This window comes from Panicum virgatum, chromosome 5K, assembly GCF_016808335.1.
Source record: "Panicum virgatum strain AP13 chromosome 5K, P.virgatum_v5, whole genome shotgun sequence".
NCBI classification, from domain to species: Eukaryota; Viridiplantae; Streptophyta; class Magnoliopsida; order Poales; family Poaceae; genus Panicum; species Panicum virgatum.
The window spans coordinates 44,177,927-44,197,388 of NC_053140.1; the positions used below are offsets into that span (position 1 = coordinate 44,177,927).

The window sequence follows — 19,462 nt, forward strand, 5'->3', positions numbered from 1 at the left end:
ATGCATGCATGAGTTGAAATCTTAAAATAGCCAATGACTAGATGCAACTACTAGTAATTTACACAAAAATTGCACTCCCTTGCCCAAAACATTCCCCAAAAATCCGGAGTATCCGGACTCCTAAGTCCGGAGTTTCCGGGCCTATACCCGGAGTTTCCCCCGGAGTGTCCCAAACCCGTAGTATCCGAGCTTATACCCGGAGTTTCGCCCAGAGTGTTCCAAAACACGGAGTATCCGGGTTTCTACCCGGAGTCTCCGGACCCGACAGTATTTTCGCCCCAAAAACTGAAATCTTGATTTTTGACAAAACCAACCCACCAAAATCAAAACCCTTTTAGATCTTAGTTGAGGGATGCATATAGAGTTGATTGACCAAAAGGAATCACTTAGAACCTCCTAGAAACATAGATCGGGGCGGCACAAGTTTGAATACCTAGGATACGCTTTTCGTGCGCGAAGAACTTGAAATCCAAGGCACCCTTGGGAGGAGCTCGTGGGGAGGAAGGTTCCCCACCCGATTTGAAGCTTCCTTGGCTTTGAAACCACGTCTAGGGCATCATGGAGAGGGAGGGCTCACTAGGGAGAGGGTGAGCTCATGAGGGAAGTGAGGGAGAGAGAGGTAACATGAGAGAGTGAGAGTGAGGGAGAGAGAGTGATATTTTCTATTTAAATGATTGTGGGGCCTAGAGGACAAAAATTATATGAATTAGGAACTCCATGTCTAGAGTATCCGGGTCTACGGCCGGAGTATCCGGGCAGGGTGTTACAGTATACCGATCTCCATATGTTTTCATCTGTGTTTTAACAGTGAATGGACCATTAGAGCAAAAACCAGGAAACATACACTATTGAACAATCGATGTAGAGAATAGCCGGCAAACACCTAATTTCACACTGAGATTTCTAGGTTGCTAAGGTGGCAACTTAGCTTTGGATAGAAACAGTTTAATCATAAATATAGTGTTTTCGTAGACTACTACAAAAGGAGAGCTAATTACAAATGCAACATCAAAGGAAACTGAGAAAAAAAATTGATCTGAGATACATGTATATTCAACTGTAAAATTGTTCTGGTCGCCAAAGTCCAGCATGGCAGCACCATATTTTCTTGCCAGCTTTTAGCTTACTAAAGTGATTAACATGGCTGAGAAACAATCAGGTACATTACCAAAAAAAAAACATACCTTCACATCACAACCAGAACCACCCTCTGACGATGCCACGGTTAGCTTGCACGGGTCCCTGGTTAGCTTGCACGGGTCCCTTTCTCCCTTGGTTGGTTACAATGACAGACAGGGTGCTGGTATTCTAACACTCTGATCAGCTACACCTTCACCACTCATGCTTGAGTACCATAGGTAAGAACAGCTTAAGTGCAGAAGTCCAATTACATCAGAGGCTCAATAAAACAGCTGGCTGATGATTAACTGGAAAAGTGATGGATAGCCATATATTTAAACTAGACATTCTACAACTATACACAAACATGAACATCACGGTGCATAACAAATTGAATACAAAACAAGGGCACAAAGTACAGGTAACCAGCTGATGCATGCTGCAGCTTGTACACGCACATCCCATGCAAAGTCAGACAACACCAGAACATGATACAACAAAAGCTATTACATGACAACAGCGAGTTAAACAGAGTTCGACACAAAAAAGTTACACCTCTACAAGACAATCAGAATAACAATCAGTTCACAATCTCAGCCTACAATACACCCACAGTTACTACACTCACGATAGATGGACATATTCATGGTTCAACAAGGAAGAAGTGACCACATCGAACCTATGACCCTTCAGCCTTGACCAGTGCAGAACTTGGTGCATCCTTGGCTGCTGCTGAGTACTGGAGCCAGTCTTTCGCACAGAAAAGTGCCTCCACAATCTCAGGACGAAGAGAGCTTCTATAGTCATCGAGCATGTGACTTACTGTTCCAGCAGTGAATATGGAGCTGCCACTGCTTACCATGGACATTGGAATAGCCAAGATATCACGGGCCATTTTAGAGAGGGTTGGAAACTTGACCGTGTTAAGTTTCCACCAGTTCAGAATATCGAACTCTTGCATACGTGGAGTGAGTGATTCATCCAGGTACTGTTCCAGTTCAGATTTTGAGGGTTGGCTGCTCTGGATCTCAGAAAGGTACATATCGAAGTCTAGAAGCCCATCACCAGTGGAAGCAGGAGCTCCTTGACTGTTATTGGCATAGGCTGGTCCATTGTTCGCTATAGCTTGCTCAGCATAGGCTGGGGTCAGTGGGAGTGGCTGCGCAACATACTCCTTATACAGCTCATGCACAGCATCATTGACCACCTTAACATACTTTGCAGCCTCAGCCCCATAAATCTTGGAGTAACTGAACTCAACAAGCTTCATCTTGAAACGTGGATCCATGACAACAGCAATGGCTAGCACGAGGCTGCAATCTTTCCAGTACTTGTCAAACCTCTCATGCATATCTTTGGCGATGCTACTGAAAATGGGATCTTCATGTCCTGTGCCATTTGATAGTTCTAGCTGAAGTTTCCAGGCTTCATGGAAGAAAAGGTTTGAAGTTGGGTTTGTTGATGCCATGATGCTATGCGCAGAGCCGCAGAGTCATATAGCAGTTTCAGGTAAGTACAGGCAGCCTCAACTTTCTTCCAATCCTCTCCTGAAGGAGCTTCATTGTAGTTATCATCAGAGGTCTCAAGTGTAGTGAAAGCCTGCTTATAATCCAAGGCAGCCAGTAACATCAGATAAGTGGTGTTCCACTGGGTTGTGACATCTAGACAGAGTGTCTTCGTACTGGGAATCTCCAGCTGCAGAGCAATCTCAGCAAACTTCTCTTCACAGGCAGAAGAAGCTTTTATGAATTTTATGCTTTCACGCAGTGGCGGAGCTAGGGGGCAAGTCAAGCAGGGGCCGATTCGAGGTAAATGACTAGTAATCAACAATTCCATGTATTCATGAAGCCATCGTTATCAAGCGTGAGCTCAGTCTACCACATGGTCCTTTGGAAATTACTCCAAGGTAGGGGGGTCATAGCCCACTATGGCCCTAACGTAGCTCCGCCAGTGCTTTCACGGATATTGTAGATGACACCGTGAATTGAAGCCATGACATCTTGTGCGGCAGCATTAAGGATATGGGCATAGCACCTCACAACAAACAGCTGTCCCTTAAGCATGAGATTGTTTTTGTTGGATAGATAATCCCTCAGATTTGCACTGTAAATGTCATGTGAGGAACATTCATTATCCAATGTGATGGTGAATAGTTTGTCCTTCATATTCCAGTCAGAAAGGGTCATGCTAATTGCTTCACTAAGTGCATTCTCTGAATGAGGAGATGACACCATCATGAAGCTAAGCATTCTTCGGTGTACTTTCCACTCTGTGTCGATAAACTGCCCTGCAAGTGAAACATAGCCAAGAGTCTGACTTGTTGTCCACAATCCTATGGTGAGGCTGATCCTTACAGGCATACTGTTGAATGCTTGAAGCAGGTTCTCTTTTTCTTTCTGATAAACAGCATACACCTCTCCCTCCATCGTATCAACATCCACAATCTTGAAACGTGGCTGCAGGCTCTCAATAAAAGTTCCAAATGCCGGCTGTTGAACAATGTGAAGCGGGTAGTCATGCTGAATGATCATCTTCGCCAGGTATGAGCAACTGCGGTCTTGATCAAAAGCAGCATTTGCATAACCAGTATATCTGTATCGTCTCTTAGTTCGCCGCTCCACAGTTCCCTCACCATCATTATCAGTACCCCCTGCTGAAGGCAGTGCCAGCCTCTGCTCTTGATTCTTTATCTTAGGACAAGAACCCAAGGTGATGTGCCTCTTGAGATGGCTAGTCCCAGCAATCTTTGAGACTTCTTTCTCCTCCGTCTGGTTCCAGTCCGAGGGGTCGTTTCCTCAGCAATGACCAACTCATTTCCTTGCACGAAATCATCACCACGAGCCAACTCATCACCTTGATTGATTTCTTCGCCTTGTATCAACTCATCAGCTTGAGCCATATCTTCAGCTTGGACCAATTCATCTGCTTGGACCGCCTCATCATTGGGAGCCTCATTTTCTTCGGCCACCTGGGTGTCATTGGCGGTTTCCTTGGCCATGCTGATAGGCTAGCAGCTGAACCCGTAAAATCTGTTGGATATATAGCATGGTAAAATCAGGACATCGCCAAAATGCTAAAATTGTAGCCGAATAAACTTCAACACATTCATATTAGTGAAACAGATCAATATACTCACAACATAACAAATAGATCATAATTTCACGATACAAAGATCTAGTCAAATGCAAGCAATATTTCTACACATGTATCAATATAGCGTGTATATAGCACAGCCTCCTAGAGATCCAACAGAATATAGCCCAAGCATGTGCAGCGCTCAAAAACAGAAAGAAATTATACATGACACAAGTAGCTGAAGAACAAAACGCATCCACCTAATGTACTGTAGCCTTTAGAAAAAAAACAGAACCACACTCATCTCATCCTTTGCACAAACCAGTGCTGGTGATACTAGTACTAGCTTCCTAGCATCGAACCTAGCTGGGCAAGGCACTGGACTCATCTCAACCATTCAAGCTTGACCACCCAGGCCAGGCACAAAATTCACAAAAGATATTGTATACATGGTATCATTAACTCCAGCTGCTCTACTTAAAACTTATGGATATCTCGACAGAATTTCAGTTTCGAGCGCCATAAAGTGTACTAGTACTTGCTCTCTACCTAGATATGAGCTAAGACAGCAGCCGCATAGTACAGGTAAGGTAACACTTCACCTCAACAACGAAGTCAGACTGGCACTGTAATTCCGCACAGGCGGCAACCCAGTCCCGGGTCGCCAATCTAAGCCACGCGAAACCCTGAGGAAATCCCCCTTGGGCAACGAAAGGCTACAGAATCTCCCGTGTGCCCAGATTCCCCCAAAGGAAAAAGAGGAAGTAATTGGAGCACTCAAAAGCCCAGAGAAAAAAAAGCCTCCGTGAAAATTCGCGCCAGATCTAGACCCATTTCCCCGGAACCCACTCAGCGGAGCCCTTGCGCCCCTGCAGATCCGACGAACCGCGCGCGCCAACACGCACCAGCTCGAACCGGAACCCACCAGATCCAAACCCCGAAAGCAGAATTCTTGGGCCGGATTTGGAAGAAGAGGGTATGAGAGCTGCTTACGTACGCGGAGGAGCAGACAGAAGGGAGGGGGGCGCAGCGGAGGGGCGAGGGAGGCGATCCACCAGACCAGGGCGCTTGGCGGACTGGCGGGCGGTGCAGCGGGATTAAGGCTCGGCCCAAGAAGGGCGAAGGCCGAGCGCGCAAACCCTAGCTAGATCTTTGGTTGGTTTGGGGAAGAGACGGTGAGAGAGAGCGGGTGGGAGAGAGATTAACCGGAGGAGGCTGCGGGTGCGGGGATCGAATGGGTTCGCGGCCCACGGCGATGGGCTCAGCTGGCGCGCGCGTGACGCTGGCGGCGGGCCAGGCGGGGGCCTCCCCGGCCGCGCTGGAGCGCCGCCCGCCGGCTGGCTGGCTGGGTGGGTTTTTTTTTTTTTTGCTTTTTGTGCGGGCGGTTTCTTGTCTTTTTTGGTATAGGCCGCTCGCTGGCCGTTCCCTTGTAGGCCCACAGCAACTTGTGCCGCCGATTATTCATGGAGCCCAAGCGCGCGTTTTGGAGGGGCGGGCGCGACGCGCGCGTATACATCCGCAGATGCCGCCGCTCCCCTCCTGCCCCGCGGCGTACGTAGTACCAGCTGCGTGGCTGGGTCAGAGCGCCAAGTACGCGTACGCATACGCAGCGCCACACTACCTGTACGGCAAGCGTACGCGTCAAATAATCCCGTGACATTTCTCCAGAGGCATGCGGATCAACGTTGCAGTGGTAACTTCTGCTCGGTCGATTGTGCTGTCTGCGTCATCAGATCAGTAGATCCGCATGCATAGTCACTAAATTTCCGGGACGATGAGATCGAGGAACGAACATAACAGGATCGAGGAACGAAGAACGGGGAACAGAAATTATGAGCAACCACTCCAAATTAATCCCGCCTAATCGAGTCATCGTCCATTGATCAACTTGATTAGAGGGAACCAACCCCGATAGTCCTTGGAATGTGTCATGAGCACCACCCAGCATTTAAACACACTCCACGAGCACAACAGTGATATCATTACATAGACACGTCCAAGACACGATATTATATTACAAAGCGGTTCAAAATTTAATACAACAAGTCTTCAGAGTTTTTGTAGCGAAAAGTTCTACTACTAGCACTCCATACATATCGCAAAATAAGAAAGTAACACTATATGCCGATAGTGCCCTTCACATAGCCACCGGCCATCTACTCCTTACCCGCACCTCCGTCCGCGGGGTAGAAGTAGCCGAACACGGCCTCCGGCTGCGCATCACCTACATCAACTTAACGGCAGCACCGTGAGTACAAAGGGTACTCGCAGAACTTATCTGATTTGGGTATATAATATCCCGATCTCAAGGAGAATGCATTTGGTTAGTAGCAATGATAGGGTGTGGTATTTAACTTTTACATAAAAATATCTAACTTTGATCAAGTTGTAATAAGCAAAAAAACAGAGCATCTATGATCTCTAAAGCATGCATCAAACAATTACATATGTAAAGTGTTCATAAATCATAAGCTCAATCTTTCATGAACTTTATCGGTAACTCTACGTTAAAGTCAAAGTACAAGAGCGTGCTCAATGTCCGAGAGCGCGGCTATTGCAATAGATCAAAAACCCTGCAGGGATGTACAACTTTTCCCACACGAGAACAAGACCAACGACCATACCCACGGTCAAGGATAAGTATTGATTCATGCCTCAACCTTTCACACAAACACAACCGACTATGAGCGAACGGTCGAGAAGGACAAGTGCACCGAAACGCCGATCACACTCCATCACAACTCGCATCGAATCCGATCAAGGTAAGGTGTGACTCATGCTAATTGGCTTACCGTCCCATTATAAAGTATGTGGTTTGTACGGAAAGATGCTCAAGTATCAAAGCGATTACGCATCGGTCCTTAATCAACTCAAGCAAGACTAACCATGTGAGCTCCATCCCAACATGGCCCTATCATACTTGTCCAAGTCCGAATCATCTTTTATATTTGCTCAACTTTTATCTATTCTTGACTAATCATGTAAATTAATCAAACATCCTATCGCTCGCGAGTGGTGGTGACCTTGCCACCTCTCGTCTTGTACCGTAGCTAAGCAAGGCTAAGCATATAGTTCGTGACACCTATTCAAGCATACTCATTTAAGGATGATATCCTAATCAAGATTGATAATGCATCAAATAGGTTCTACGCAATCAATAATATATATATAGTAACTCATGCGCAAACAAGACACATATACTTCATTGATCCAAAATAGAGTGTAAGAAATGCTTAGGGGCCTGTCTTGAGTCTCAAAAGGAGCGTCGTCTCCCACGGGTTCCGGCTCACCCTCCTCTTGCTCCAGTGTCACGGTCTCTACAGGAATGCAAATGATGCTTGAGAAATGAACATGCTATGAATGCGTGTAAAAATTGCTAATGACAGGAGAAATGCATGCTTTAACAAAGCTAAACTGTGGTATAGAGACTGGACATAAGGTACAAAGGTGGGTGGTACATGAATGAGTGAAAAAGGGTGCTGAACAGGTAATCGCGGACCGTCCGGGTTAGGGAAGCGGACCGTCTGGTCTGAACGGCGGACCGAGTGGCGGACCGTCCGCTGGTCAGTTGCGGACCGTGTTGGGTGGAAAACATGCTCTCTGACTAAATCGCGGACCGTCCGCGTGGGTTGAGCGGACTGTCCGCCTTTCAAATCTTGAAAGACCAGAACTCGTGCAGAGGCTCTGTTGGTTTTGGTCAGGAGCTGGCGGTCCGTCAGGCCATGTCGCGCGGACCGTCCACGACACGCCCGAGGCTCACCGGCGAGTTCGCCGCCGGCGATTCCGCCCACGGGTTGGGGTGGGGTTTGTTCCTAGAGGTGCCTGGGAGTCTAAGGAGTTCACTTTTGTCGGTACCCCAGGATTGGGGGTACCCCCTCTTGCTGTGCCTAGGCAAGAGTCTCGTAGTTATCCTTAACTACGCCTCGACGGCTGAGCAGCCGGACCCCTGTAGTCTGGAGCCATACTCTCTCGGCAAACGGACCCGGACCCGCTCCCCGCTTGAGGAAGGTCCGGTGATGCCACGTGTCCCGGAGAAGGGAGCGCTCGGCTAGGGGACCCGGACCTCCCACCAAGTCTTGGACCCCCAAATACTATCCGGACCCTTTAGCGGGGAGAGAACAGACATCGCGCCTGTCGGGGTCTGAAGCCGCCTGTCGGGGTCCGAAGCCGCCTGTCGGGGTCCGAAGCCGCCACGCGTCCGCAGGTGCTGACCCGCGTAGGGGCGCGGCACTTCCCCGGGAAGACACGCCCACCTACCGCATTCAATACGGTAGACGTAAGTGCTCTCTGCCATAGCAGAGCCCGAGGCGGCTTTTGCCAGGCTGTACTATTGACCGCGCGTTACCAAGGCACGCGGTGCAGCCTCTGGCACCGCCCACGCCACGCACGCCAGTTAGACACGACAACTCGACGACGGAGTATCATAACACCTACGCGGTAGACCCAACAGTCTACGCCGCAACCTACACTACCTCAACGGGCGCCTCGCCGATGGGATAGGAGAAGACCCTCCTCGGTCAGAGAGTCTACAAGACGATGAAGTGTATCCGGCAAGAGATTCTCCATCACAGTAACTCCATTAGTGTCTATTTAGTATAGTATACATCCTTGGTGGACCCACCTATCGGGGTCCAACACCTGTGTACGCGCCCTCCTTGCTCTATAAAAGGGAGACGCCCGTTAGAGAAAGGTCAGGTCCAGAAGAAGACTGGAAGGCAGAGGATAGACTCATCCACCGTGTCGGTACCCCAGGACTGGGGTACCCCCTCTTGCTGTGTCTAGGCAAGGGCCTTTGTAGTTATCCTTGACTACATCCAAACAGCTGGACCCCTGCGGTCCGAAGTCCTGTTCTCCCGACAACAATCCAGAACCGTTCCACGACTGGGGAAGGTCCGGAGACGCCACATGTCCCGGGAGAGGCAGGCACTCAGACGCAAGTAGCTGGGGCTCCGGACCTCCTGAGGAGTCCGGACCCCCGCGGAGTCCGGACCCCCGCGGAGTCCCGGACCCCTCATGGGGTCCTGGACCACCTGTATAGTGACCGGACCCCTCTCTGAGGGAAGAAGTCGACGCCCTGCCTCGGGGCGGTCCGGGGCCGACACGTGTCTACAGGCACGAGGCCGCTTACTAAGCCTCACCCACCGCTGCATTCATTGTGGTAGGTGGACGTCCGCATTGATGCAGCAGAAGCCGAGGCGATTCCTTAGCCAGGGGGCTATTGATCGCATATTACCAAGACGCGTAGTGGAGCCGCTGGCGCCGCCCACTCCGCGCCTGCCAGTCTGCCATGACAGAAGGATGTGACTGCTCGGCTTCACCCATTATGACGCCTACATAATAGCCTCAGCAGGCTACGCCGTAAGCTACGTTACTTCAACGGGCACCTAGCTGACGGGACAAGAGAAGACCCCCCTGAGTCAGAAGAGCAACAGTGTGCGGAAGCATATCGGAGGAAAGATTCGCGACTACTGTAGCCGTTCGAGTACTCTGCGCAGTATGCTGCACAGTCACGTTGGGCCCACCTGTCGGGGCCCCAACGTCCAATGTATCCGCTCCCCCCTTGGTCTATAAAAGGAGGGGGCGCCGCTAGAAAACCTCAGGATGGGTGAGAGCCAAGGCGGGCAGAGGATAGGTTCATACACACCACCAAGAACAATACATCTCCCAGTGGACGTAGGGTATTACGCTCCGGGGCGGCCCGAACCACTCTAAATCGTGTGTTCTTGAGTCCTTGTCTCGGTGAAGATTCAGCCCATCGCCTAGTACTTCCCCGAGTACTCCCTCACTGGGAATAGGCGGGTGCGCTCCGCCACCCGACTGCGGGTACCCCTAGAAACCCCCGCGACACACCGACACTAGAGCAATACTACTCTCAAGTGGACGTAGGGTATTACGCTCCGGCGGCCCGAACCACTCTAAAATCCTCGTGTGTTCTTGCGTCCTTACCCCCAAACTAGATAGGCCTAATCGCTTAGCGTAATCCCGAGCACACCCCCTCTGGGATTAGGCGTGTGCGTTCCGCCACCCGGCTGTGGGTACCCTAAAAAGCCCACAACAACTTTGGTAACTAAATTGCACATGCATTAGGGTTTCGAAGTTCTAGGTCATCAATGGTGATTTGTGCTCTAGGTGTGTTCTTGGCTTCGAATCCTAGGGCAATGCGGATGGATCGGGGAGGGGAAACACTAACCGGCGTCTAGTGGGTCACCGGTAAGGGCTTCAAGTCGTCGGGGAAGACTTGGAGTAGCTCGGGGTCGTCCTCCTTACTTGGGCTTGAGGAAGAGGATGAAGTAGAGGAAGAAGTTTGTTGGGGAAGCTCCTCCCCAAGGAAGAAGAGGAGATCAGGGTGGTGCAGTTCGTAGGCATCATTCTCCGGTGTCCTCCGGTGGTGCTCCGGCGAGGTGGAGGGGCTTCAATGGTGGGGAAGATGGGGGAGCTCCTCCCTGGCTTGGAGCTTGAGAGAGAAGGTGAGGGGAGTGATTGAGGGAGAGAGAGCTGGGAGCAGGCTCCCAGGTGATGGAGGGTCGGGCTAACGGGTGGGGTCGGGGACGGGACGTGGCGCCCAGACTCTGCGCGCATGACACGCATCGGAGATGCGCTAGCGGACCGTCCGCGAGTGAGGCGCGGACTGTCCGCGGTAGGGTGACGTGGCAGTGAATTCGATGTGCCCGACATGAACCGTGGTCGGCCACGTGGCATAGTTGCGGACCGTCCGCTGTATGATTAGCCTAAGGTTTAATTCTCTTCTTAATTGCGAGCTAATTATGCTTAATGTTTTAAGATGCATTTGATGACATGTTTAACTAGTTAATCAACATAGGGCTGTTACAGAAATGACACTTGGGATGGATTTTTACACTGCTTGGACGAAAATGTTCTCACGTTCCAATCCCCGGAACATCCCCGGAACGTACGTACATGTGATCTGAAGCAGCTGTGGACAACATTTTTCACTAGCTCCAATATTGCAAAGGTTGTCCCGTATGTTTCAGGCATGGACGGAGACGGATCCTAGGATTCTATAGCTCTTGCCGTTGCCGGCCGGCCGCGCATGACCCTTTCTCATCCTTCAGATCAAGCTCCATCATATCCCGATTCACGAGCAGAGAACGAAGGGCGATCGAGACCCGGCCGGCCCCATTGGCAGACAGGAAAAGGCCGCTTCATCTACTGGTCGAAATAGGCGGGTGCGCTCTGCCACCCGACTGCGGGTACCCCTAGAAACCCCCGCGACATTTTGGCGCCGTCCGTGGGGAACGACAGGCGCTGGCTGGATCTTCAGGCTTCTGGGGCCGTGTTCATCCTCTGCAACAACGAACAAGAAGATGAAGGAAGGCAGGGCGTCACCCACGCCGCATGCTGTGGCTCTGGGGCGCCAGCGCCCTCGGTGCGACGGAGCACGGCAGTTGCGCCTGCTGTGCGTCGCCACTGCGACGCCTCAGAGTCGGCACGGTGGTGCGCGGGGGCGACGCCTGTCGCGTGCCGCCCCGCGCCATTCCGGTGTCGGCTCAAGGTTTTCTCTCAAGCAACGGCCATCCTTCCCCTCCGGCGGCATGACGTCGGCTCAAGGCTTCCTCTCAACATGGAGCCCGGAGCCGACCGCTATCCCGGAGGAAGTTGGCCGTGTCGTCCTGCCGCCGCCAGCACCGGAGATCCGCCTCAGCGTAGCTCGGTGCTGCTGCAGACAAGGCCCCGTCGCCAGGCGCGGGGACCCCTGGCGCTAGCACCAAGGACAAGCCGACGAACGACCGCACCTCTCCGCGCTCCACGTCCGGTCCATCTGCTGCGCAAGGGCGTCTGGTTTCCATCGGCAGACGACGACGATGGCTGGGAGCCTCTCCCATTCAAAGCCAAAGAATTTGTCTCATGCCATGTAAGCATGTGACAGCTCTTAGGCAAGGAGGGGTCCCCCGAGCTCCCGAGGTGATGCTGGATGATGCGGTTCAGGCACATCCAGGGCGCCTTCGCCTCCGACGACTATGAAGAATTCGGGAGTGGTCGCACCACTTCCAACCGGAGAAGGACACGCTGTATAGCATGCAGCCGTAGGTTACTCCTAAGAAAAGATTAAGAGAGTCCTCCTTTGTAATAACGTGGCGCCTATGTGTGAGTCCAGAGCGGTCAAGGTCTGACCTTGTAAACCCGTCCTCTGGCCCTATCACACAAACAAGCAAAAAGCGGTCCGGAGCGGTGGAGGTCCGACCTCGTAATCCCGACCTCTGATGTATACCGTGACAACCACAATAATAAAGGAGATTTTCTTCCTCAGATTTACCTAGGCTCCATCCTGATTACATTTATTCGCCTTGGTTTAACTATTCTTTCCTCTTGAACGGAGTTTCCCTTGTTGCTAACAATTCAAGTTAAGTTGCTGGCTTGTGATCAGGTGAAGACACCCCTTCTAGCTGGAAGGCAGTCCGGACCCCTAAGGACCTGCACTGGAGAAGTGGTATTTGTATCCTGGGGTAGAGAAGATCCGCGTAGCTTAGCCTGGTAATGTACCCTAAGTTTACATACTTCACTACCCTGTTACAAGTACTCTAGTATCCAGGACTGCTGTCTTTAGAGGTCCCGGGCTCTCTTCTAGTATAAGGTTTGGTTTCTTTGCACCTTACTATGAGGTCCGGTAACATACTTCATCGGGTTGTCAGCAACGGTCGCTCCAAGTCCACTTCGGTGGCCCGCTCCGGCGGAGACCGCTCGCCACGGTCGCTCCAAGTCCACTCCGGTGGCCCGCTCCGGCGGAGACCGCTCGCCACGGTCGCTCCAAGTCCACTCTGGTGGCCCGCTCCGGCGGAGACCGCTCGCCACGGTCGCTCTAAGTCCACTCCGGTGGCCCGCTCCGGCGGAGACCGCTCGCCACGGTCGCTCCAAGTCCACTCCGGTGGCCCGCTCCGGCGGAGACCGCTCGCCACGGTCGCTCCAAGTCCACTCCGGTGGCCCGCTCTGGCGGAGACCGCTCGCCACCGTCGCTCCAAGTCCACTCCGGTTGCCCGCTCCGGCGGAGACCGCTCGCCGCGGTCGCTCCTAGTGCCGGGTCCGGGAAGTGGTGCTTGCTCCCTGAGCGATCCGAGGTCTGTGTAGCCGCTTAGCTTGGTTCCGTACCCAAAGCCTACACCCTCATCGCCTTGAGGAGAGCGCTCTAGTACCTGAACCTGGCAACAGGTGTACCGGCCTCAGGGATCCGGAGCACCCGCTCTCTGCATGAGCACACCAACGCAATCGAGCTTGTGTGGAAACACATCACGATAGTGGCCCACCCGCGGGTTCGTACCTCTCCCGAGGTGGGCCCGGGGGCCACTGTCGGTACCCCAGTACTGGGGTACCCCCTCTTGCTGTGTCTAGGCAAGGGCCTTTGTAGTTATCCTTGACTACATCCAAACAGCTGGACCCCTGCGGTCCGAAGTCCTGTTCTCCCGACAACAATCCGGAACCGTTCCACGACTGGGGAAGGTCCGGAGACGCCACATGTCCTGGGAGAGGCAGGCACTCAGACGCAAGTAGCTGGGGCTCCGGACCTCCTGAGGAGTCCGGACCCCCGCGGAGTCCCGGACCCCTCATGGGGTCCTGGACCACCTGTATAGTGACCGGACCCCTCTCTGAGGGAAGAAGTCGACGCCCTGCCTCGGGGCGGTCCGGGGCCGACACGTGTCTACAGGCACGAGGCCGCTTACTAAGCCTCACCCACCGCTGCATTCATTGTGGTAGGTGGACGTCCGCATTGATGCAGCAGAAGCCGAGGCGATTCCTTAGCCAGGGGGCTATTGATCGCGTATTACCAAGACGCGTAGTGGAGCCGCTGGCGCCGCCCACTCCGCGCCTGCCAGTCTGCCATGACAGAAGGATGTGACTGCTCGGCTTCACCCATTATGACGCCTACATAATAGCCTCAGCAGGCCACGCCGTAAGCTACGTTACTCCAACGGGCACCTAGCTGACGGGACAAGAGAAGACCCCCCCTGAGTCAGAAGAGCAACAGTGTGCGGAAGCATATCGGAGGAAAGATTCGCGACTACTGTAGCCGTTCGAGTACTCTGCGCAGTATGCTGCACAGTCACGTTGGGCCCACCTGTCGGGGCCCCAACGTCCAATGTATCTGCTCCCCCCTTGGTCTATAAAAGGAGGGGCGCCGCTAGAAAACCTCAGGCTGGGTGAGAGCCAAGGCGGGCAGAGGATAGGTTCATACACACCACCAAGAACAATACATCTCCCAGTGGACGTAGGGTATTACGCTCCGGGGCGGCCCGAACCACTCTAAATCGTGTGTTCTTGAGTACTTGTCTCGGTGAAGATTCAGCCCCATCGCCTAGTACTTCCCCGAGTACTCCCTCACTGGGAATAGGCGGGTGCGCTCCGCCACCCGACTGCGGGTACCCCTAGAAACCCCCGCAACACACCGACAGTAGAGCAATACTACTCTCAAGTGGACGTAGGGTACTACGCTCCGGCGGCCCGAACCACTCTAAAATCCTCGTGTGTTCTTGCGTTCTTACCCCCAAACTAGATAGGCCTAATCGCTTAGCGTAATCCCGAGCACACCCCCTCTGGGATTAGGCGTGTGCGTTCCGCCACCCGGCTGTGGGTACCCTAAAAAGCCCACAACAACTTTGGTAACTAAATTGCACATGCATTAGGGTTTCGAAGCTCTAGGTCATCAATGGTGATTTGTGCTCTAGGTGTGTTCTTGGCTTCGAATCCTAGGGCAATGCGGATGGATCGGGGAGGGGAAACACTCACCGGCGTCTAGTGGGTCACCGGTAAGGGCTTCAAGTCGTCGGGGAAGACTTGGAGTAGCTCAGGGTCGTCCTCCTTACTTGGGCTTGAGGAAGAGGATGAAGTAGAGGAAGAAGTTTGTTGGGGAAGCTCCTCCCCAAGGAAGAAGAGGAGATCAGGGTGGTGCAGTTCGTAGGCATCATTCTCCGGTGTCCTCCGGTGGTGCTCCGGCGAGGTGGAGGGGCTTCAATGGTGGGGAAGATGGGGGAGCTCCTCCCTGGCTTGGAGCTTGAGAGAGAAGGTGAGGGGAGTGAGTGAGGGAGAGAGAGCTGGGAGCAGGCTCCCAGGTGATGGAGGGTCGGGCTGACGGGTGGGGTCGGGGATGGGACGTGGCGCCCAGACTCTGCGCGCATGACACGCATCGGAGATGCGCTAGCGGACCGTCCGCGAGTGAGGCGCGGACTGTCCGCGGGTAGGGTGACGTGGCAGTGAATTCGATGTGCCCGACATGAACCGTGGTCGGCCACGTGGCATAGTTGCGGACCGTCCGCTGTATGATTAGCCTAAGGTTTAATTCTCTTCTTAATTGCGAGCTAATTATGCTTAATATTTTAAGATGCATTTGATGACATGTTTAACTAGTTAATCAACATAGGGCTGTTACAGAAATGACACTTGGGATGGATTTTTACACTGCTTGGACGAAAATGTTCTCACGTTCCAATCCCCGGAACATCCCCGGAACGTACGTACATGTGATCTGAAGCAGCTGTGGACAACATTTTTCACTAGCTCCAATATTGCAAAGGTTGTCCCGTATGTTTCAGGCGTGGACGGAGACGGATCCTAGGATTCTATAGCTCTTGCCGTTGCCGGCCGGCCGCGCATGACCCTTTCTCATCCTTCAGATCAAGCTCCATCATATCCCGATTCACGAGCAGAGAACGAAGGGCGATCGAGACCCGGCCGGCCCCATTGGCAGACAGGAAAAGGCCGCGTCATCTACTGGTCGAAATGGCTAGATTCGCTCGCGGGCGCGCCCTTTCTAGCTAGGACTAGGAAAACTTTGGTCTGTGGCCGTTGTGCCGAGCGCCCACGAGCGTGCTCGCTGTCACAATCACAAACCGGCCGGCGGTAGTGGCGGCGCGTGTTGGCGCAGCATCCCCCTCCTCTCGGGGCGATCAGTACGTGAATGATGGGCGCTTTCGGACGGGACGACGACGGCGAGGAGTCAAGAAACGCTGCAGCAGCCGCTTTATTTGGCGCCCAGAGGACCCGGCCGCGGCTGGCTCGGAATATATGCGTACTTGCTGTCCCTGGTCTTTTCGCCGCCCTTTCTTTTGCCGGTTTGGTTTCGTGTCGGCATGCGTTGCAATTTGCAAGCGACCTCGTGACGGGCTACTTCCTTTTCCTTGAGAGCTCTTCGCTCGTAATCAACAAAGTCATCTCTATAAATGTCCGTTTATGAGGCCGGTCCATGTACCATGTTTGTGTTAAGTCTGAACCGTGGAAACAAGAATCACCAATTGTTGCTTGTTGTCATAACCCATAAGGCCTTCTCTAGTGGTGGATTCGATATGTACTCATACGTGGCGTGAAAATATGACACCAACACTGGGTGCCAAAACTACTTCCTTCTTCCAGTCGTCCGCACCCTCATGTGGGCCCGTGATATATAAAAAAATATTTTTGCTCGTTTCTCAAGAACATCTCGTGTCCTAGGTGTGGTTCACTGTAACATTCACTGTATACATATGTTTGTTTATTTCGTATGCCTCGAATCCCATTTGAGGTGCGATTTCTGGCTGAACGCAGGATGCGGTTGTGCTCCAGCGGTAGTGGGTCTGACACCTCACCTAGGCAGGTTTGCCCCGCCACCGGAGAAGGCCTAATATCACCGTAACTATGGTACTGAGCTCTTGCATTCTTCTCAGGCTCCATTGACGCATCACAAACTAACGTCATGACCACGTAAAACCTTCAACTAGGCGCCTGAGAGACAGATCTCTAGGAAAGGCTATGCCTGCCCATGGCTTCCCGTGTCTAACTTCATTATAGAGCCTGAGCTAGAGACCTACTCCCAAACACTTACAAAGACGACCAAGGCTGTGTTTAGTTACGCGAAAAGTTCCTAAAATTTTTCACTAATACACATCACATCGAATATTACGATACATGTATAGAGTATTAAATATAGTTAAAAATATAACTAATTGCACAGTTTGGTTGTAAATGACGAGACGAATCTTTTAAGACTAATTACTCCATAGTTGGACAATAAATTGCCAAATAAAACCGAAACATACTACAACAACTTTTTCGCAAATTTTTCGCGAACTAAACACACCCCAAGCTAGAGGCGGAGCAAGCAGGAACCGAATGTGGTACCAACAAGGTCCTACTAGTAGCCACACACCGTTTGAAAGACGGCGACGCCACGGAAAAGTTGGCGGAGGCTCTAACACCAGCGCTAATACTAATATAATCCTGCGGGCCCGAACACCGGCTGCAGCTAGGAGCAAGTACAATAATAGGTTTAAAATGAAGCTAGTCAGCAGTTTTGCTGATGTAGAGGAGAGAAGATATGAGAGAGAAAAGAATTTGGCTCTTATTCTAGCACCAAAGTTTTGCTGACGTAGAGGAGAGAAGATACGAGAGAGAAAAGAATTTGGCTCTTATTCTAGGACCAAATTTGACACGGAAACATAAGTATTTGTGGATCCAAATAGAAATGTATGTGAGGAAGAGTAAGAAAAAGAAATGTATCATATAATAATTACAAATTTTATAAGAGACAAATATGAGATAACTATTGTATAACTTGACTTTTATCACTTGATTTATAACTAACTATTATGCTCAATAGTCTGGTAAATGATGCTAAAAAAATAGTCTGGTAAAAGAAAGCCGTCGTCAATCATTGAGCACTCAAAACGCTCGGCCGCCCAAGGGCGCATCGACACGGCGGGGCCTGCCGCTGCCGGGCAGCTGCGCGACACACGAGCAGCACGTGCCGCGTTGTCGGGCCCGACAACGCGTGCGCCCGCACGCGTAGGGATGGTAAAGGGTCCAACATTTTGAACTAAAAAATTTAAAGACCGGACTCTAAAAAATCGGATTTTAATTTTATATAATTTTGAACTAAAAAAAATTTAAGAATTTTGTTGGGGTGAAAGAGTCGATGAGTGCGACCGTTACCACCCGGCACGCGCGCGCCGCGGAGCTGAAGCGCGCAGACCTGGAGAGAGAGAAAGCGCGCGCCTTTCTCCCTCGGTTTTCGGCCGGCGTGCACGCCATGTGCTGCTCGCATGTGTTCGCTCCACGGCGGCTCGCCTCTGTTCTCGTCTCGTGGGAACACACGCACATTGGTTGAACTAACCACCACCGATCGACAGCAATCGCTTTGAGGCGGATCGATCGATCACAATGGAGGCAGGAGCAAGGCCAAATGGCCGATGGCGCCAACAGTGGCAGCACCGATCAGAATAGCTCGCATGCTCGTAGGCAGTAGCCCCCTGTGACCGTGGGACGATGCTCAGTGTGTGCAGAGAAAAAGGAGAAAAGAAAAGGGTTTAGAACAAATGAACAAACACCCCGATGTAGTCCGTACTCTTTATAGCCGGTCAAATCCAAGCGCATATGATCAATATTTCCGTCTGCGCTGCTGCTGCGTGACTTGTGACATGCCCTGCCGCCGGCCGCTCTTTGGCCTTGTATAGTTGTAAAATTTAAAATTCTAAATTTATCATATCGAACCGGAATCTTACATGCATAAAATATTAAATCTATACAAAATAAAAAATTAACTGCATAGTTTGCTTGTAAATTACGAGACGAATATAATGAGTCTAATTAGGTCATGATTAGACACTAAAATGCTATATTAATTACTACAGTAATCATGAGCAAATGATGGATTAATTAGACTAATTAGATTCGTCTCGTAGTTTACAAACGAGTTCTGTAATTAGTTTTGTGATTAATTAATATTTAATACTTCAAATATAAAAAATCTATTTCAAAAATTTTACAGAGCAACTAAGTGCCCATTTAGTTACCAAAAATTTTCACCCAAAAAATTTTGCCTCACCTTTAGACACATGTATGGAGCATTAAATGTAGTTAAAAAATAAAATAAATTGCACAGTTTAGATGTACACGACGAGACGAATCTTTTGAGCCTAATTAGTGCATGATTAGCCATAAGTGCTACAGTACCACATGTGCTAATGATGCGGTCAAAGATCTCAAAAGATTCGTCTCGCGGTTTACAAGCGAGTTCTGAAATTAGTTTTTTAATTAGTGCCCGAAAATCTCTCCCGACATCTGATCAAACATTTAATATGAGCTTTGTACCAAAAATTTCCATCAAGTAAACACCCTTTGATTCGTCGTTCGCTGCGAAGATGCAAAGGCCCTCGTCACTGTCAGCACTCAGCAGCCTGCACGATGACCTCGTGTGCCGCGCCGCTCCGACCGGGGGCATCTATCTATCGCATTCTGAGATTAGAAATTGTTACGTCGCAGAAACGATTTAGTGGCCGGGGCGGACGCG

The 19,462-nt window shown here is 51.3% G+C and overlaps 2 protein-coding genes across 4 annotated transcripts; both read right to left on the reverse strand.

Annotated features, from left to right (window-relative positions):
• Positions 1–1,031: 1,031 nt before the first annotated feature.
• Positions 1,032–5,360, reverse strand: LOC120707634 (zinc finger BED domain-containing protein RICESLEEPER 2-like). Of its 3 annotated transcripts, none has more exons than XM_039992577.1 (2): positions 5,192–5,360; positions 1,032–2,718 (listed from the first exon to the last, which is right to left on the reverse strand). In XM_039992577.1, the coding sequence occupies exon 2, from the start codon at positions 2,585–2,587 to the stop codon at positions 1,799–1,801; it is 789 nt and encodes a 262-aa protein (XP_039848511.1). In that variant the 5' UTR covers positions 2,588–2,718; positions 5,192–5,360; the 3' UTR covers positions 1,032–1,798. The 3 variants fall into 3 exon arrangements, with proteins under 3 accessions (XP_039848511.1, XP_039848510.1, XP_039848512.1); XM_039992576.1 differs by having other exon boundaries at positions 1,032–4,148; positions 5,188–5,357; XM_039992578.1 differs by having other exon boundaries at positions 5,188–5,346.
• On the reverse strand, positions 3,045–4,117 carry LOC120710139 (zinc finger BED domain-containing protein RICESLEEPER 2-like). Its single transcript, XM_039995802.1, has 2 exons — positions 3,973–4,117; positions 3,045–3,913 (listed from the first exon to the last, which is right to left on the reverse strand). The coding sequence occupies exons 1-2, from the start codon at positions 4,115–4,117 to the stop codon at positions 3,045–3,047; spliced, it is 1,014 nt and encodes a 337-aa protein (XP_039851736.1).
• Positions 5,361–19,462: the final 14,102 nt, after the last annotated feature.